Raw genomic sequence first — 17359 nt, forward strand, 5'->3', positions numbered from 1 at the left:
CTTATTATTAACCAATTAAATATTACTTAAAAAATATATAAATAAACTAGAACTGTACAATTTTGTTTTATAGGTTGTGCCGCTAGCTGCCAACATTTCTGTCGTTGTTCTTGTTTGGTGTCGAATGCCCAAACTTAAAACGGTCACCAACGCCGCTTGCCCGTTCGTTACCAACCCGGCAACAACCCTTTCATAGTAATTCCATTCACATTTATTCGCAAGTTTATCCCACGTTCTTCTATTAATATTTTCAGCTTTTTTCAAAATAAGATTGTCTGCAAGTACTAGAAGAGAGCAAGGGGGCTGTCAGTGCTATCTCCAGCCGTCACAAGCAGTCGATAACTGAGATTCGATCCCACAAAAATTGATTTAAATACCCACATACATTCATTTCTGTTTTTGCCAAATTACAATTAGTTTTTTTTTTGTTAAAGGATGGCCGTGAATGACTTGCCTCAGCAGATCGGCTCAGCAGTGGCTCGATTATTGGTTGGTGCCGTAACCTATGCGGATTTGATTGAATCAAACATATTGTAAGTCTTTATGTTGCCTCTTCAATACACTATAGATAAAATTGCACCTCGGTAAAGAAAACAGTATTTAAACTTACACTTTTATTACAGAATCCGGGTTTTGCGAAACGCAGTGTTTGTTACTTTTTCACTTCGGATTGCTGCTCGTGGTTATCGTGAACTCCGTGCCCGAGGTATTGTCGGCTTGGTCAGGGACACGTACACGTTTGCGGCCAAAAGATTTTTCAAAATTTTGTTTACTGTGCCATCAGTAAAACAAAAAGTTGATGCTGAATTGAGCCAGGCATTGGCAAAGTTAGAACAAGGAATGATACCTACTGGGCCAGATATCACGAGGCATCTTACGTTACCCCAGACCGGATGGTCAGATGAACAAATTGAACGTGAACTTGAAAAATTATCAGGCATGAAACATTCAGCATGGGAAGACGGCAAAGTTTCCGGCGCGGTTTACCATGGCGGCGAAGAGCTTTTAGATTTGCAAACAAAAGCATACCGAGTTTTTTCGGTTGCCAATCAGCTTCATCCCGATGTGTTTCCGGGAGTTCGCAAGATGGAAGCTGAAGTGGTAAACATGGTGCTAAATTTGTTTAAAGCTCCAGGGTCCGGTGTTGGTACTTCCACGTCCGGTGGCACGGAATCACTTCTGCTGGCATGCCTTGCCGCGAAAATGAAGGCCCGGATTGAACGAGGCGTTACCGAGCCCGAGATTGTGGCCCCCATTACGATCCATGCCGGATTTGACAAGGCGGCCTACTATTTTGGCATCAAGCTCCGTCATGCCGCGATCGACCCAGTCACGTTCAAGGTCGATCTTAAGTCGGTCAAGCGGCTAATTAATTCTAACACGATTTTGATCGCAGGTTCAGCACCCAACTTTCCGCATGGAATTATTGATGATATCGAGGGCTTGTCCACCCTGGCCGTAAAGTATAAAATTCCTCTTCATGTTGACGCCTGCCTGGGTTCATTCGTGGTACCGTTTCTTGACAAAGTATATGAGGATCTTGATCCAACAGTGCAAGTGCCCCTGTTTGATTTTAGAGTACCTGGTGTGACATCAATTTCCTGTGATACTCACAAGTATGCATTTGCACCGAAGGGCAGTTCCGTGATTATGTACCGCGATCAATCGTTACGAAGATACCAATATTTTTTGGCCACGGATTGGTCTGGTGGTGTTTATGCGTCTCCCACTTTGGCTGGTTCTCGTCCTGGCGCGTTGATGGCAGGATGCTGGGTTAGCTTAATGAAGATTGGTCAAGATGGATATTTGCAATCGGCAAAAGAAATCGTGAGTTCGGCCAGGGCACTTCAGCATGCGATCAAGAACGGCCAAGTACCCGAATTATATGTTTTGGGAGACCCAATATCATCTGTGGTTTCGTTTTCGTCGAACTCGATTAACATTTACGACGTGGCTGATCAGTTGCAACAGAAAGGATGGCATCTTTCAGCGTTGCAAAATCCGGCTGCGATTCATTTGGCATGTACAAAATTAAGCATTCAATCAGTTCAAGAATTAATCGATGACTTGAAAAAAGTCGTACAAATTGTGAAAAGTCAAGCTGATGCGGTTGATGCCAAGGATATTAAAAAGAAGCAAGGTGACGTGGCAATGTTGTATGGTGTTGCCGGCAGCATTAGTACGTCTGGCTTGGTTGACGAACTTGCGGTCGGCTTTTTAAATAACTTGTACAAAGCGTGATTGACTGTATTATTTGCTTGATATGTTACGGCTCACACTTGAGAAACAAAAGGTATTTTTTTTTAAAAATATATAGATCAAACATTTAATTAGATACAATAATGCTTTGTGCAAATGCCATAAAGAATTAATTTAATGAAAGGGTTTTCTTTTTCAAAAGATAGGAGCAATATTTTAACATTTTGAACTGTACAATAAGCTTTTGTTTAACAATACATAAGCAATGAAGGGTGCTTGTGAATATTTACTGAGCAGTCGCAGAAGTAGTAGCGGTAGCAGCCGCGACATTTTGTCCTGCTTGTCGTCGATTCTTGTAGTTCCCACGGCGCCGTTGTTGGGATTGTTGTGATTGCTGCTGCTGCTGTCCGCTAGCGTGTTGTCCGCCTTGCTTGTTAAATTTTTGTTTGGATTTGCCATGATCATGCTTCTGACCGCTTGTGGAAGACACAACTTGCGATGCTTCTAGTGCTGAAGCAGCAGCAGCAGCAGGCGCGATAGGTGCGACACTTGAAATCACTTTAGTGTCCCATGTGCTTGCTCCGGCATGGTTGGCATGAGCATCATCAGTCTGCGCAACAGCAGGAATCGTGGCAGGTGACTTTGCGAAATCAAAAGTTGTGGCCTCTGGTGGCGGAACCGGTTCGAGCTCGCTTTCGTTCAAAAACTGAATGCCACCTTTAGGCACTTTGATCACGTTGTTGTTGATCAAGCCATCGTTATCATCATCATCATCATCATGATCCACATCGTCAGCAGATTTGCGAATCAAAATGTCATGTTGATCAGTTTCGATCGCAGCAAAGGATGCATCTTTGGCTTCAGACTCCTGGTATTTGGCATATAACTCATCAATAGATTCAACAGAAATTTGCTTGATTTTAGAGTAAGAAAGTGCTTTTTGTTCTGTAACGTTTTCACCAACAAGTTCATCCGATCCAGTAGTAAGTTTTTCAATCGCATCTACTGCAGCATCATCACCACCATAGATTAAGCCTAACAATGTTTCAAATGTCGTGCTCTCGGTTTCGGAGGAAACGGTCGAATCAAACTGTCTTTTCCAACTCGCCACGTGTAAAAACTTAACCAAGACTGCAATATTTTCCCTCGCTTCCAAAAATGCCTGCGTTCTAGCTTTTGCCACTGCGACTTTAATTTCTGCTGCTTTGTTTTTTTGCTCAATCGCTTTTCGATTCTGACCTTCCTCATCGTACACCTTAAACGACTTTAACAATTCTTCAAGCTCCTTAAGCGGTGCGATCACTTGATCTTTTGATTTCAAAGCCTCCAATTGATCCGCGTTTAATTTTGCAGCATCGGATGAACCAGCTTGCTCTTCAATCTTGTCAAGACGTTGCTAAAAGCAAATGTTAGTCCCTGGCGTTACATTCCAGATCGAACCCAGATCCTCACCTTTCTTTTTTGAAGATTGCGAATACGCCTGGATAAAAACATTACTGTAAGTACCAAAACAAACCTCCCAAGTAGAGAAAAACAGAGCAACTCACTTGCTTATGTATTCAATGTACGGATTCTTAATTTCCTCTTGTGACAAAGCAATTGATGATTCAGACTCAGCGGTAGCTTCATTTTTTGCCAGTCCATCTCCATTAGCTGATTCGGCAATCCTGTTAGCCTTATTCTTTCTATGCCTTTCCCTTTTTGAAACCTTCTCCTGTACTGGTTCTTGACTAACAAGTGGAGTAACCGTCTTCACTTCGTTAACCATGTTCAAGCGCTAATTCCTTCTGGTTTTTTTTTTTTATTCTAAGGTTTTGAAAATTTTTTCTCTAAACTGAGACTTATTTATGATCTTTTTATTATTATTATTGTTCTCGTATAAATAGTGAACAACTGAATACTTAATTTGATGGATGGTAAGGATTCGAATTTAAACTTGCATCCACCATAGTACCCCCATTGGAGCCTTGAAACTCAATTCTCTTCCCTTATTGGAACATTCTGGTTGTGCCAGGTCACATGCTCTATTTTTTATAATGGAATTAATTTGATAATTGCCAGGAGGTTTTTCTCTTGACAATTATACCACAGACATACAATACCAAAAGTGCAAACCGAATGAACAGATACAGAGAGAACAAAAAACATAAACATGGAAGTAAAAAAAAAAAAATGGATAGAAAATACATATTTAGCTCTCATGACAATATTTCAAAAATCTCATTTAAGATGTTATAATTCATGACACAACACATCACCCTTTTTTTTATAAGATTGAATCTAGCCTTGTAAACACACTCAGCCTGCATGGTATAAGTTAGCACAAATAAGTAAGTTTAAAATGTTCAAGTTCAACAACCATAAGCGGGAATCTAAAACTTACGCAGCAGCAACGACTTCAACCTGAAGTTCCTTATCTTTGTTTGCATTTAGCTCGTTCGAGATTTCCTGAGCCAAATTGACACCAATTCCTCCTGAGCCACCTGGTTTGGCAGTAAACGGCCATTGTGAATAGTCACCCAGTAGCTCATCCACCCGACCGAAAGCCCTGTCACGAGCGTCATTGTTCAACGATGATAATGCATTTTCGAGAACATTGGCCGCATAAGCTGCGCAAACCATCGCAACAGTTCGAAGATATCTAAACGGGACTTCTTCTGGAATAAGAGCGGTCGATTGCAAGACTACTGTTCGCGCAGTCAAAACGTTTATGGTGCGACGCCGAATCTCATCCTTGGCTCCGGTATCCGACACCGGATGAGTAGCCATATCAAACAAAAAAAAGTTCCGCTTCTCTGTCCGTAAAATTCCCTTGTCAACTAATCCTTTGGCCAGGCGTTCTCGGACTTGCTTGAGTTGATATCCAATCTTCATCAGGTTCCACGTCTCGCCTGACATAAGATCGATCCACGTGGCCACGCTCATCTTTTCGCCTCCTTTCATCAACTTTAGGGCTTCGTCAAGAAGAACTTCACCAGTTAATTTCTCGTCAATGACTTCGATCAACCTATCGCAAAGCGGTAAACGGCGACGGGCTGGATCTTTCTGCATGCTAATTCTTCCTCGCAAGGCTAATTCAAGAATAATACAACCTCGCAATGCATATGAAATGTTATCGTTCCAAAATGATAAATATCCCTAATTAATTGGTACGATCAGTAATAGTCCGATATAAGGCGAGCAGTCTCTAAAAGGACTGGCATCATCAATGCAGCAGGACAAAAAAAAAGAAAAAAAAAAAAAATTTCCTACGGCCAATATACAAAACAAAATCAGTCCATACCTGCTTATCCTTTAAACCTATCAATAAAACCTCTTCCATTAACGTTAGCCTTGGCTGCTTCGACCGCTCATCTCCTTCCTCAAGGTCACGAGGATCAAACGCAATCTTGTGACCATTTTCTTCAGAAAAACTTGATTCCGTATTAAACGTCGTCGACAAATGGTCCGGAGATCCAGGTATCGGGGAATTGGGTGAAGAAATTCCTCCAGACACGTTAATGGACGAGTTGTTGCTGCTGATCACCCGCCGGCGTTGCAGTCCAGACGACATGTGTGTATATATATATGCAGTATTAATTTTCCCAAGTGTCAATTTTTTTTTTCAACCGCAATTAAAATTGTGTAGCAACTGTACAAAATTATGTCGTCCAATCCCTTGTCTTTTTGCGTTTTTGAAGCCGTTATTTATCTAGCGCTGGCGTTCTTGTAACAAGTAGTACGTCGTCGTATAAGATTCTTCCTGTATAATGACGGCGATAACCAGGGTAAGGGCAATTAATTATGGTACCTGACACAACTTCTAACTATATACAGTATAACTGTGAAATGTTGTTTGCTTTCGTTGGGGGCCGAGCGCGATGCGTTTTTTGGTTGGCTGCGCATGAACAAACATTACCAACTAATGTAATGGTTTTCGCTTTATGTTCATCTCATTCACAGCATGTAGTCCATAAATGCATGTCATGCCCGTTTATTGTTTTTTTTAAAAAATATACAAATGCCTGCGAAATCGCTAATGACTTGGTGCAAGTAAAGTTTTAATTACATAATAAATTTAAAGATCGACTAGATCAGAAGCGGACGAGTCCGGTTCGATCCTTGACTCAGAAAACGCTGCAGCATCTGTCATCTCGTGGTCAGATTTTGTGTCGTCCAAAATCGTGTCAGAATCATGGTCGCGTGCATCTTTCGTAGGCACTGTAGTGATTTCACCACGATCTGGCAATATTCTCTTAACCGTCTCTATAAGATTGTCCTTAATGTTATCTCGCACAAACACAAGAAAATAGGGCGTTGCAGTCGTCCGATCGTAATTCCTCAACACATCAGGATCATGCTGATTAACAAACGGAATAACTTCTTCAATGTCGACTTCTGATACGTGCTCGTCGTTATATTTTCGAAACACTTTCTTGTCAAAGTCATATATATATACCCAGTAATGACCATGTGTTGCCTCGCCACGATGAATAAACACGGAATGAATTGAATAACCAAGACTTTTTAAACTTGAATATTGAGTACCAATTTTGGCTTCGAGTTTAGTGATTTGATTTGTTAAAGCTAAAATTTCATCGTTCAATCTAGCAGCATCCTCATTCAACTTGTCGATTACTTCAGTCAACGTGTCATGCACTCTAACATCATTTTCATTATGACTCATAACTGATGCGCTATCTAAAAGACAGTCATTTGAATTGTCAATATCAGCATCCTCACTGACAGCATCGGAAAACCCAATCGTGGCTTCTTTAACTTGTGAAAGCCATTGCGCGGTGCATTCTAACGTCTCCAAAGCATTTAGTGAGTTGGATTTGTCAAATCGTTCCAAAAGTTGACTCTTTCGCCTTCTAAAAGTTTCAAGCTCCTCTTTCCAACGCCAAACTTCTTCTCGTTTCTTCTTTATATCAACTGTTTCACCACTTGCTTCATTAACACTGACATTATCTGTATACCGATCAAGGTAAATGGTTTGGTCAAATAAAAGAGGAGCATTAGACTTAAAAATCTGACCTTTGTCGCGATCAAATTGGACTCGCTGAACTTGAATTTGAAGAATTGGCGGTAGATCTGTTAAAGTCACATACCTCCTTGCCGATTTGCCATCCAAATCAACCGTTTCAACATCGAAATAAGAATCTAATGCATCATAGATATCACGAGGACCACTGGCGACATCAACAATTAAATGAGAAAATCTTTCAATCTTGGTCCTAACTGATAGAGAAAATTCAGTCGTTTCGCTTTTTACTTCTAGAGTCTGCTTAGTCTTTCCATAAAATAATTGCTTGATAAGATCAACCTGCTCGCCATCATCGTCAGTTAGTTCAGGTTTTAAAGCTGCTTCAACTTGAAATAAAACATTCTCAATGCATTCAGTAACATCTTGCTGATTTCCAAACATCATAGACCCATTACTGCGAGATGAAGGCCTTTCAGGACGCGGTGGAGGTGGCAGAAGCAACAACGGCAATTTCTTTGACTCTTCTGCAGTTAAATTGACTTCAGTCAACGCAGAGTTCAAATTCAACTTGCTATTAAGGTTTGAGTCATCTGATTCCGCGGTGTTTGATCCAACAAAATCCTTGCTAATCTTAGAGACAATCGGTGATTCGCTGTTCGAAAGTTTGTTATTATAAACTGACTTCAATTCACCCAAAACATGACGTTCACCTGATTGCGGTAAAGGTGAATGTTGAACATCTAAACTCTTTATCGGAGAGATTGGTGATATATTTTCCTTAAGGTTAGTGTCAGGTTCGATTTCGGTTACTAAATTCTCATCATCGTCAGACGATATCTCAAATGGAATGTCTCTTGAGCCAACAGGTGATTCTGGTTTCGGAGCAGGTCCATAAACCACGGAATTATTATCAATTTCGGTCATTGCTATATCGGCCTCAGGTGCAGTAGTAAAAGTATCTCGTTTATTCTGCTCTTCTAATTCCTCCTTGGAACTAACAAGTGCAAGATATGCAAGTTGATGATTTGGGGCTACAAAGCTTTCGGTCGAATGAATTAAGCTATTGAACAGACCACCAAGTTCTCGTACAAATGCCTGACCTCTGTCGATCTCCCAATCTGTAACTATGCGACCTCCAATACGTTTACCCCTTGCGACAGCCTCCGTTGCGTTCTCTTGCGGAACACTATCAAATTCAATTGATAGCTCACGTAAAGGCTTTATTGTAAAATAATATTGTAAAAGTGAATTTAAATAACACGTATTTCCAATATTCTGTAATCCAGCAGGAACATCTTTTGACACAATGTTTTCGGCAGAAGCTAAAAATTGATTAAAAATTATACCCTTACTTAAAGCGGAAAAAAAAAACACTTACGATTTGTATCTCCGGTTGAAAGGAAATGTTGAATCGATCTGCTGTTCCGATACTTTGCAATCACGCGCAAAGCATTTCTCATTGGTATGATCTCCTCTGGATTATCCCCAATCCGAATAGTATATACAGTCATAATATAATCATCCTCAATCATGTTTTTCTGAACCCCTAAGATTCCAAAAGCCGCGTCAATATCAGGTAACGGCCCTGTAAGATTTAAACCTTCAATAAACGTCAAAAGAATTGGGCTTCGTCTCTCTTTCGCAACCATTGTAATAGCACTATTGTACAAATCAACTTTTTCTGGGTCCTCCTTTAATTTAAAGTTATAAGAAGCAATCACTAGTTGATCCTCGGTATCTCGGTTAACTTCAAGAACTGAGTAACTTGTATTCTCGTCCAGATTCTCTGTTTGCAAAAACGATTTAATCTCTGTGCTTCCTCGAGCGTCGGCAATAATCTGAAGCGCTTCTTTCATCTTTGTGGCCGTTGAAGGCGCATCTCGAAGTCTAGCTTTGTAAATACCTAATATTAGCGAGTTTGAACCCGAATCATGACCAACAGTATCTGGATCCATGCCAAGTACTCTATATGCACCTTGCAAATCTTCCCGAGTAGATATTCCTAAAGACTGAAGCTCCACGACACGAATTTGAAGTTCCTCCGACTGCCGATACGTCGAAAGTTCTCTCAAGCATTCCAAATAATAACTTGAATTCATTGGATCACAATTGATTTGCCGGTCAAAGGTCTGTAATATTAATGAATCACTGAAGTCATGAATAGCTCCTAAGCTAGCGAAACGTCTAAAAATATTAGTATTTAAGTTCATAGTATTTATAAAAGAACTTTACAGTGCAATAGGATTCGTAGGCTCTAAAAAAGAGGTAATTCTATCATATATTGAATCTAATTTGCGTAAGTAATATACTAACCAGAATTAAATTAATACTCACAATTTAAAAACTTCAGCGCTTTTTTCAATGTCGGACCTTCATTGACTAGCGAAATGTTTAAAGGATTCTCAAGATTCCGAGCTGTTTTATTAGCATACCCTTCCCCTTTCAAAAAAAAAAAGTAACCCGACTGTGAAAACTTACTCTCAGCGCGCAAAAGTATAGCAATCTCCATTCTTGACTGATCAATCACATCTTCTATTGCTTCTGATTCTGAAGTTGCCGGAAATAAAGAAGGAGGTACCCAAAGACCTTGTTCCTACTCTTAGTAAGCACTGAACTACCAGAAGCATGATGGTTTTCACATTGCCCTACCTTATTTTTTATGAACCCGAATACAGGCAGAACCAAGTCAGCATCCAATTTAAGCATTAGAGATAGGTTATCGGACCGTATGCTTTTCGGAGAATTTTTTTGTTCAACCACATCCTTCAAGATACGATTCAATATCTGATATGAATTCCGCGGGTTAGGAGGTTTTAGAGGTTCTTCTCCGCGGGAGATCAAATCTTCATTTAAACGTTTGATACGTTCGTTTATGGAATGTTCTCTAAAGCTTGACACAACAGTCTCATCCAAGTGCGGTTTTTGAATAGACACAAACAGTCTAGTTCCTGAAATGTAACATTGGTACTCATATATCTCTAAATTATCTGTAACTTTGGAAGAACCTGGAATGAAATGATGCAGTTGATCTTGACCTGCACATGTCCTCAAATCTCCATCTTGAATTTGCAATTTGACATGAACTCGACAAAGAAGACAGATAACTTTGACTGTGTTGTCGGCCGTCTCGGATGTGCGATCAGTGCCAGGCGCTTCAACGTCAACATCCTCAGGCAGCTCGGGTACAGATATATCGGCCGTAACACTGATTATCGGTATTAACGACTTTTTTGGTAGACCTGGAAACCCAGTACTACTATAGAAATCATCTACAACAAAATTGTGTACATGAGATGAAACCGGAACCGTTACTGTATTTGCCTTTTGATCCTTTTCAGCAATCAACACCTTCCAATCATGCAAATTGCGACATGCTGATATGCCTAATGATGATCCGTTGCTGGTACTAGATAACTGGGGTGCAGGATCTGATAGCGCTCCTGAACCAACAAGATGCTGGGTTAACTTTTGTATTAATAATGGTGCTGAAAACCCTGGACCAAGAATGCCTTCAGCAGGCATGTTGTGAAGAATATCTCAAATCCTGAGTACAGATTAAACAAAGATCGTTCAAATCTGTTGCTGCTAGCATGAAAATGAAGTCATGAAATTCTAGTACGTCTGTGAACTGGCGGTCAGATACTTAAAGATGACAACGATCCCCAAAAAACAAATAATATGTAAAAGAATCACTGATTAAATCGACAATTCAGCTTGGAAAAATTCAAATCTTCTGCCAAAAGCAGAAATTACTATTCAGAAGATTCTATTCTATTAATACTCCAGAACAACTGCTTACTTTCATCTGTCTCCACGTGTTAACATATACTTCACCATAATATAAGAACGACTCCATATTAAGTAAGGCCAGCCGCACCATTTAATCTAAAAATATATCATATATGGCTTTAACTAAACCAACGTATTTATGGCATATCTAAGCAAACAGTGTAGTAGTTAAGTTACCTTATCGCTCACTGATTTTTCCTCCGTGCCAATAAATGATCAGGGTAAGTAGTCCGTTAAAATTCAACGCGTCTGATTGGGTATTTGGTGTGAGCTTTTGAAGCTAAAATCGACAAAATAGTAGACCTCTAATCGAAGTGACGGCCGAACAAAACTGTAATTCATTTTTTTCTTTTTTATTGCGTGGTGTTCTAGTTCACGGCACAGAAAGGGAGCTGACAGTTTTGCTTGGAGAGTGTACAGTCAATTTTCCAGATCAAAAGCATTCTCTTACAGTGGTAACAATTACACAATTGACGTATCCAACATTTTGCAATTATGTCGATAGTACCAAAAGTTGTTTATCCTATTCATGAATATAAGCCCTATGAGCCTCGGGACGCTCTAGCAGTTTCTTCAAAATTACTACTTCCCACGTTTGCGGTTGGCACAATATTTGCTGCCACCAGAGAACGAATTTTACATACAAATTCAGCTCTTATTCCTTCAGTTCTTCGGGTTGGAAGCGGGGCTGGTTTTATAAGTAAGTTACTTGGTTGCTCAAAACTGAAAGGCGAAATGTTAATATTGGAAATAGCTGCTGCTGCTGTCAGTTTTCAGTTTGTTGAAGTTGCTTCATCGAACTTACGCGAGAAGGAAGACGGATGGAATTTTTTTAATGGTGGCTTAGCTGCCGGTGCTGCTATCGGCCTTAGAGGTATTGTCTTCTTCATTTGAATGAACGTCTGCAAAACTTGAACAAAGCTTATTCATAATTTAGGCGGCACCATACCGACAACTGTTGTTACATCACTTCTCATTGGCTCGATCATGGGCCTTTCTCAGTGGGCTGGTGGCTTATATTTTTTCGATCAACCGTCTCAAGGTCTCGAAGGTGAAAAGCATGTTCAAGGTCCAATTGAATCTTTATTTGAAGTCAAGAGGAGAGTTCCTTTGTCAGAAACTATTCAAAAACTGGGCGAGGGTAGAGGCATTTTTAATCCTAATGAGAAGAAGGAATAATGAACATGCTGGGTTGCGGAAATTTAAAAAAAAAAAATCCTCAGACGCTCATGAAGTTTTATCATATTGTATTTAGGTATTGGGTATAAAATAGACCATTGTTGACTTTTTTAGATTAAATTCGGTTTATGGATCATTCGAAACCATGGTTACCATTTCCCGTGCAAAATAGCATTTTACATTTTTTTGGTTTAGTTAGTTTTGTATTAAACCACGTAGTATATCATAACTTTATAGTTATATCTATATGGTACTTAAGATAACTAAATGATTAAAAAAAACATATTGCATGGTTAGACTAACATGTTCATGTGAGGGCCTTGTATAACTTTAGTTGTCGCGAAACCTGATTGTTTTACTTAAATACGTCATTGTAAACAATAGCTGATGTGATTTTTTGAAATTACTACGTTATAGTTAGTTATAATCATAATAATAATAAAAATCATAACATTAACATATGAAGGGGTTTGGTTTAAACTGACTTAATTGTACAGTATTGCTGTAATGTCCAAATTACATCAAACGCAGCAACTATTTTATAAAGAATTCCAGAATCGAAAGAATGGTGAGAAAATAAGCCACCCAATTGAAGATACATATTAATTACATTTTTAAACATAGAAATAAATAAACTTTTTACAACAAAAGTGGTTTCTAGTGAAGGCGGAGAGTTGATAACAGTTATTGAATCTAAATTGACTGCTCTTAATGACGATGTGACAAATTCTCAGGTTTATTTAGCACCATATGATCAACGCGCATATGCTGTAGTAAGATTCATTTTTGAAATAGAGATAAAATAACTCGAAAGCTGACGGGTGAATGACATAGCAACTGGATGAATTGTCAAAAGGATTAGAGGAGCTGAGGCAAAAAGTTTCACCTACACCCAGATTTCTGTTTTCGAATAGGCAAAGAAAATTAGAAGGCAGCAATGGAATCACTAAAGCAGCAACCATATCAAGCACGTACGCATTGGATGGCATACCAGTTTATCAAATTAAAGATTTTTTTAATAGTTTTGTAAAGCCTGAATATCAGTCATCTGATAAAAAGTCAGGTCAACTTACATTGTCTTTGTCCAACATAAAGTCAAGTATTATTTTCGTGGAGTCATCTGACGTAGTCATTAGCAATGTTCAAGTTAATGATGTGACTGACTCAATTTTGATTATACTACCAGAGGTTTCTGGTCCGGTTCATCTTTCTAAGGTCAACTCTTCTTTGGTTGTTGTCCAAAAAGCTCATCAGCTACGGATTCATGAGTCGAAGACTAGTACTATATGCGTCAGTATATCCGGTCGCGGAATTATTGAAACCAGCAGGTCACTTTTATTTGGGAATGTCACGCTTGACGAGGTAATAATTTTTTTTTCTAAGAAATCATTCACTTGAGTTCCAAATTTTAATTTTTGATTAGACATCTAGAAATATCCGTGTTGGAGTTTTTACCGGATATATTGATGATTTTGATCATCCAACTGCAACAGGGCCCTCATCTAGTTGGAAATCGGTACCTGATGGGTTCGACGAGCAGTTTCAGCTCCTACTTGCGAGTGTCATTGAGACTTCCCAAAATTCAAGTGAATTAAAGCAAAAAGAAAGATCCCAAGATTTAATAAAGACGTATTTTAAAATTTAAGCGACGTGATGATTGTCTTTTTTGTTTGAAGAATAATTATTAGGTAATTAAAGTGATAAACTTACAATAAAATACTAGATTCCTCCTTTATTTACAACACTTGATAAAAGTCCATTAAATTTAGAAAAATATATAATTACAAAGCAAAAGATCATGTAATAAAATGCTAGGTTGAACTAGGTGCTGGAGCCGCCGGAGTAGCTGCCGGTGCAGCTGGGCCAGTGTGAGACGATGCAGCAGTCTTTTTGCTGCGTTTTGTTGCTGTTGCCGGTATTGGCGTCGATCCTGCATTCTGCGAATTAGAATTTCCTGCAGGTGTAGGTGCAGGTGCGATTAAAACAGGCGGAGTACCTTCGCTTACATTTGCAGCTCGTTCAGTAGTTTTTTTACTGGTACGTCCGCCTCTGTTACCACCTCGACCTCTTCCAGGTCGCTTAATCGTTCCATCTGCACGTTCTATTCGAACTTGTTCTTTATCTGCCACTAATGGCCCTGAAAACACAAAAAACCCATCTTTGGTACTAGCAGCCTGTTCTTCTAGAAGTAATTCCGAGTCGTCAATAAATGGATCATGTATGTCATACCGACCGTATTTTCCATCCGTTTTTCGCTTTTTAGCAGCCTTCTTGTCTTTGCCAGATGCCGTAGCAGAATCATCAGCAGTTCCGGTGTCAGCACCTTCTGGCTTGTCATCGTCGTCTCCGGAATCATCCGAATCGTCATTTCCAGCTCCATCCTCATCAAATATATCCGCAGCAGTAGCCGCTATTCGCGGGTGCAATGCTGCCCATCCATACTTTTGTTCTGACAATTTGGAAAGATTAACCACGACATTAGAATGTCCATTAAGAGGCACGTGCAATATTACTGTTGGAGGTTTTGTAGACTCGTCCGGTGGTGGAGCTGAACCTGGAGATCGAGGTAGTAAAGATCCCGATGCCGGAGAAGGCGCATGATCTGTCTTTAACTTTTTGGCAACTGGAGTCAGAGGCCCGTTATCTGAAAGTTTGTTCTTTTTCGATGTTTTCAAAATTTTCTCTTGTTTTGAATTTGTTGTTAAAGTAGAAGAAATAGGTAGTGGTGATAAAAGAGACGACACTGCTACTTGCGATGAGGTGGCTGCGTTTGAATTTGAAGCTGCTGACGGCGGCTGCTTTGCTGGTGCTGGATCGTCTTGAGTCAGTAACGATGCGATAGATGGCGATGCAGATGCATTTGGTGACCGTTGTTCCGGTTGTGATGGCTTCACGATTATAGAAGGAGATAATGATTTATCATTGGACGGTATTGTACCAGCAGCGACAGGGGTGGCAGGGCTGTGCGACTCGCTTGCTGGATTTAACAGTGCATGCAATGAATTGCTGGGTCCGCTTGTCATATTGCAGACAAGCAGGCACGGGTGTGAGCGAATGTGATAAAATTAAATCGATAGGAAATCGTTTCTCAGTAGGTGTTATGTGTGGTTAGTTTGCGATTATATGAGGGCGTTCAATTCAAGATTGTTGGCTGTCAAAAGCACCACGTTGCGTGCGTTAAAAAATGGACAGCACGAATTACAACTTACGAAGTGGTGGACAATTCAATGCATGCCGGCACAAGTTCGCGCCCAGAAATGCCCAGCTAATTATTAGCTCACTACAGTGATTTATTGTGATTTCGTATTATATAACTTCGCTGAGTACTTAATTAACTTATGCGTATAAGTTATCGCAGTTCTGGGGCAGGTCGAACGGCGTTTCGCGTTAATCCTTCAGGGAAAGTCATCGCGATAAATTTCCAAGGCCCACAACTCAACAGCATACAACAACAACAATAATGAGTATACAACGATTTGCTACTTTAATAAGTCATTGGCCCCAGGATGCCTTGAAACGTCCAATCGATATAATTCCTGTACTACGTCAGCAGCTTGAGCTGCGGCAGAAGGGCGAGGACAAAGGTCTTCAAAAACTTGATCTTCAGGTCAAATTGATGGACGAACTACTCAACAACACTTACAAAACAAGGGTCAGTCAGTTATATGTTTTGAAACATGTTGTTTTTATTAAAGTTAACAAATTGCAGTATCCATTGACAGACAAATTATTACGACCAGCTGGAAAACCGGATTATTACCAGGCACTTCAAGAAGAAATAAAGCAAGGATCGGGAACGCCAACGCTCTGGGACAGAGTAAAGGTTTATTTTACCAACTAGTGTATTCACCATTAAAGAATACGTTGTTTTTTTTTGTAAATGTAACTTCAAATGGGCCAGTTTGTAAAACTACCTTTGTATACAAAGTGTACTCATTTCAATCTGTTTTCCTTCTTCGCCCGCCGCCTTTTTTCCATAGCCACAAAGCTTCTACCGCACTTGTTCTAAGGCCCAAATGTCGAGTTTTTTTCTCATCTGATGCTTCATAGATTGAATCAATCACATGAACGTGTTCGACAATGTCCCATATTGCTTCCCCAATAAACTCGCCATACGAATTTGTGCCCAACCGATACAATATCCGTCCCATGACCTGGATTGCCATTGCCCTTTGAGCTGATACCGCGCTTCTACTCAAGTGACCAAGTTCTGCAATAGTATATCCGGCGTAACCCGGCGAGTCTGAATGATGATGCAAGCCTAAGTTTGTAGGCAATGTTGCGGATTTGGAAGGCGGAACAATTGATCCTTTAAAATCAAATCGAATATCTACTGGCGATATCGCATCCTGATCTGGATTATAAGGAGAACTTTTGTCTTCCTCTTGCGTGATTGGTTTCATCCAGGCTAGCCGTGACGGTTCCGCTGGCAAGTCTGGGAAGTACTTGTCGTGTAATTTCTCAAAAAATTCTGGATCGTCAGGATTTAGGTCGTTACTTTCCGGTGCTGGAAAATGCGTTGTCATAGTGGAAGCATTATCTTCAGGTTGTTCAATTTTGGTAGTATCTGTAACATCATTGACTGTGACATTTTCATCAAATCTCACTGATTTAGCTAAAGGTTTTAATGCCTTTGCTTCGTCTATCTCATCTTCAAGAGCAACGTGATTTTTTATTGTCGATAAACTTTCAATAGTATCACCATGCTTCTTGTCCTGTTCAATATTTGCATCCGACCGCCCGCTAGCCAAAATTTTGTCTGCTTTTGTGCGGTCTCTGTTTAAAATCTTTTTGATCAAACTTGCTGGTAATAATGCTTGCAGCTCTTCCTTCTCAGCAGCGATCTCTTCAGGGGACATGGAAGTAATACGATCCCAATTTTCCTTGTCAATTTTTCCTGCCTCTGAAGTTGGATCTAGTTGTTTTTCTCCAGTAATATCTGTTTTAACTGAGCCACTCCGGGGGCCTAAGTTATTGGTCTTGACCACTTCCACATTTCTGTTGGCCAGCCTTGACCTCCATAACGATTTGGGCTTTCGAGATTGTTGCTGTTGCTCAGGAAGAGAAAACTTAACCTCGCCGGATGTCCTACTTGGCCGCTCTACAATGTCATGAACTATATCCATTTAATCTGCTTCGTCATTAAGTTATTACCGGCTTTTTTACAATTTAAATATGTTACACATTGAATTAGATATAATTTAAGGCACAAGCATATTAAGGCGG

General features: G+C 39.9%; 9 protein-coding genes across 9 annotated transcripts; 4 read left to right on the plus strand and 5 right to left on the minus strand.

Annotated features, from left to right (window-relative positions):
* Positions 1-287: 287 nt before the first annotated feature.
* On the plus strand, positions 288-2363 carry V1514DRAFT_188550 (pyridoxal phosphate-dependent transferase). The gene is made up of 2 exons (XM_066924620.1): positions 288-533; positions 624-2363. Exons 1-2 carry the CDS (start codon positions 436-438, stop codon positions 2239-2241), a joined length of 1716 nt encoding a protein of 571 aa, XP_066781162.1. The 5' UTR covers positions 288-435; the 3' UTR covers positions 2242-2363.
* On the minus strand, positions 2297-4129 carry V1514DRAFT_337382 (uncharacterized protein). The gene is made up of 3 exons (XM_066928665.1): positions 3747-4129; positions 3652-3679; positions 2297-3595 (listed from the first exon to the last, which is right to left on the minus strand). The coding sequence occupies exons 1-3, from the start codon at positions 3965-3967 to the stop codon at positions 2486-2488; spliced, it is 1359 nt and encodes a 452-aa protein (XP_066781163.1). The 5' UTR covers positions 3968-4129; the 3' UTR covers positions 2297-2485.
* A 10-nt stretch (positions 4130-4139) lies between these two features.
* V1514DRAFT_337386 (Golgi phosphoprotein 3-domain-containing protein) lies at positions 4140-5964 on the minus strand. Its single transcript, XM_066928666.1, has 3 exons — positions 5483-5964; positions 4583-5337; positions 4140-4502 (listed from the first exon to the last, which is right to left on the minus strand). The coding sequence occupies exons 1-3, from the start codon at positions 5750-5752 to the stop codon at positions 4466-4468; spliced, it is 1062 nt and encodes a 353-aa protein (XP_066781164.1). The 5' UTR covers positions 5753-5964; the 3' UTR covers positions 4140-4465.
* V1514DRAFT_354471 (uncharacterized protein) lies at positions 5965-11004 on the minus strand. Its single transcript, XM_066929593.1, has 6 exons — positions 9815-11004; positions 9644-9758; positions 9500-9580; positions 9398-9452; positions 8544-9349; positions 5965-8487 (listed from the first exon to the last, which is right to left on the minus strand). Exons 1-6 carry the CDS (start codon positions 10685-10687, stop codon positions 6257-6259), a joined length of 4161 nt encoding a protein of 1386 aa, XP_066781165.1. The 5' UTR covers positions 10688-11004; the 3' UTR covers positions 5965-6256.
* Positions 11005-11173: 169 nt separating this feature from the next.
* Positions 11174-12246, plus strand: V1514DRAFT_364605 (uncharacterized protein). The gene is made up of 3 exons (XM_066929790.1): positions 11174-11654; positions 11709-11828; positions 11892-12246. Exons 1-3 carry the CDS (start codon positions 11450-11452, stop codon positions 12131-12133), a joined length of 567 nt encoding a protein of 188 aa, XP_066781166.1. The 5' UTR covers positions 11174-11449; the 3' UTR covers positions 12134-12246.
* Positions 12247-12508: 262 nt separating this feature from the next.
* Positions 12509-13868, plus strand: V1514DRAFT_311824 (uncharacterized protein). The gene is made up of 4 exons (XM_066925804.1): positions 12509-12701; positions 12758-12906; positions 12968-13495; positions 13557-13868. The coding sequence occupies exons 1-4, from the start codon at positions 12641-12643 to the stop codon at positions 13776-13778; spliced, it is 960 nt and encodes a 319-aa protein (XP_066781167.1). The 5' UTR covers positions 12509-12640; the 3' UTR covers positions 13779-13868.
* V1514DRAFT_337397 (uncharacterized protein) lies at positions 13796-15319 on the minus strand. The gene has a single exon (XM_066928667.1). It carries the CDS (start codon positions 15154-15156, stop codon positions 13945-13947), a length of 1212 nt encoding a protein of 403 aa, XP_066781168.1. The 5' UTR covers positions 15157-15319; the 3' UTR covers positions 13796-13944.
* Positions 15293-16080, plus strand: V1514DRAFT_337399 (uncharacterized protein). The gene is made up of 2 exons (XM_066928668.1): positions 15293-15785; positions 15843-16080. Exons 1-2 carry the CDS (start codon positions 15594-15596, stop codon positions 15972-15974), a joined length of 324 nt encoding a protein of 107 aa, XP_066781169.1. The 5' UTR covers positions 15293-15593; the 3' UTR covers positions 15975-16080.
* Positions 15846-17286, minus strand: V1514DRAFT_337400 (RPAP1-like protein). Its single transcript, XM_066928669.1, has one exon. It carries the CDS (start codon positions 17257-17259, stop codon positions 16072-16074), a length of 1188 nt encoding a protein of 395 aa, XP_066781170.1. The 5' UTR covers positions 17260-17286; the 3' UTR covers positions 15846-16071.
* Positions 17287-17359: the final 73 nt, after the last annotated feature.

Source organism: Lipomyces japonicus, assembly GCF_038497905.1.
Source record: "Lipomyces japonicus strain CBS 7319 unplaced genomic scaffold V1514scaffold_59, whole genome shotgun sequence".
In the NCBI taxonomy this organism is placed as follows: Eukaryota; Fungi; Ascomycota; class Lipomycetes; order Lipomycetales; family Lipomycetaceae; genus Lipomyces; species Lipomyces japonicus.

Bases quoted from the DNA above. Each gene is read 5' to 3' on its own strand.
- V1514DRAFT_364605 (XM_066929790.1), top strand. From the start codon at position 11,450: ATGTCGATAGTACCAAAAGTTGTTTATCCTATTCATGAATATAAGCCC. The intron at 11,655-11,708 runs GTAAGTTACTTG...TATTGGAAATAG, and splicing joins AAGCGGGGCTGGTTTTATAA to CTGCTGCTGCTGTCAGTTTT. The intron at 11,829-11,891 runs GTATTGTCTTCT...TTCATAATTTAG, and splicing joins TGCTGCTATCGGCCTTAGAG to GCGGCACCATACCGACAACT.
- V1514DRAFT_188550 (XM_066924620.1), top strand. From the start codon at position 436: ATGGCCGTGAATGACTTGCCTCAGCAGATCGGCTCAGCAGTGGCTCGA. The intron at 534-623 runs GTAAGTCTTTAT...CTTTTATTACAG, and splicing joins TTGATTGAATCAAACATATT to AATCCGGGTTTTGCGAAACG.
- V1514DRAFT_337382 (XM_066928665.1), bottom strand. From the start codon at position 3,967: ATGGTTAACGAAGTGAAGACGGTTACTCCACTTGTTAGTCAAGAACCA. The intron at 3,680-3,746 runs GTGAGTTGCTCT...GTTTTTATCCAG, and splicing joins TACATTGAATACATAAGCAA to GCGTATTCGCAATCTTCAAA. The intron at 3,596-3,651 runs GTGAGGATCTGG...ATTTGCTTTTAG, and splicing joins GCAATCTTCAAAAAAGAAAG to CAACGTCTTGACAAGATTGA.
- V1514DRAFT_337386 (XM_066928666.1), bottom strand. From the start codon at position 5,752: ATGTCGTCTGGACTGCAACGCCGGCGGGTGATCAGCAGCAACAACTCG. The intron at 5,338-5,482 runs GTATGGACTGAT...CCAATTAATTAG, and splicing joins TAGGTTTAAAGGATAAGCAG to GGATATTTATCATTTTGGAA. The intron at 4,503-4,582 runs GTAAGTTTTAGA...TATACCATGCAG, and splicing joins GTTGAAGTCGTTGCTGCTGC to GCTGAGTGTGTTTACAAGGC.
- V1514DRAFT_337399 (XM_066928668.1), top strand. From the start codon at position 15,594: ATGAGTATACAACGATTTGCTACTTTAATAAGTCATTGGCCCCAGGAT. The intron at 15,786-15,842 runs GTCAGTCAGTTA...AACAAATTGCAG, and splicing joins ACAACACTTACAAAACAAGG to TATCCATTGACAGACAAATT.
- V1514DRAFT_337397 (XM_066928667.1), bottom strand. From the start codon at position 15,156: ATGACAAGCGGACCCAGCAATTCATTGCATGCACTGTTAAATCCAGCA.
- V1514DRAFT_337400 (XM_066928669.1), bottom strand. From the start codon at position 17,259: ATGGATATAGTTCATGACATTGTAGAGCGGCCAAGTAGGACATCCGGC.
- V1514DRAFT_311824 (XM_066925804.1), top strand. From the start codon at position 12,641: ATGTCCAAATTACATCAAACGCAGCAACTATTTTATAAAGAATTCCAG. The intron at 12,702-12,757 runs GTGAGAAAATAA...TTTTAAACATAG, and splicing joins ATTCCAGAATCGAAAGAATG to AAATAAATAAACTTTTTACA. The intron at 13,496-13,556 runs GTAATAATTTTT...ATTTTTGATTAG, and splicing joins GGAATGTCACGCTTGACGAG to ACATCTAGAAATATCCGTGT.
- V1514DRAFT_354471 (XM_066929593.1), bottom strand. From the start codon at position 10,687: ATGCCTGCTGAAGGCATTCTTGGTCCAGGGTTTTCAGCACCATTATTA. The intron at 9,759-9,814 runs GTAGGGCAATGT...TACTAAGAGTAG, and splicing joins TCGGGTTCATAAAAAATAAG to GAACAAGGTCTTTGGGTACC. The intron at 9,350-9,397 runs GTAAAGTTCTTT...TAATATTTTTAG, and splicing joins CCTACGAATCCTATTGCACT to ACGTTTCGCTAGCTTAGGAG.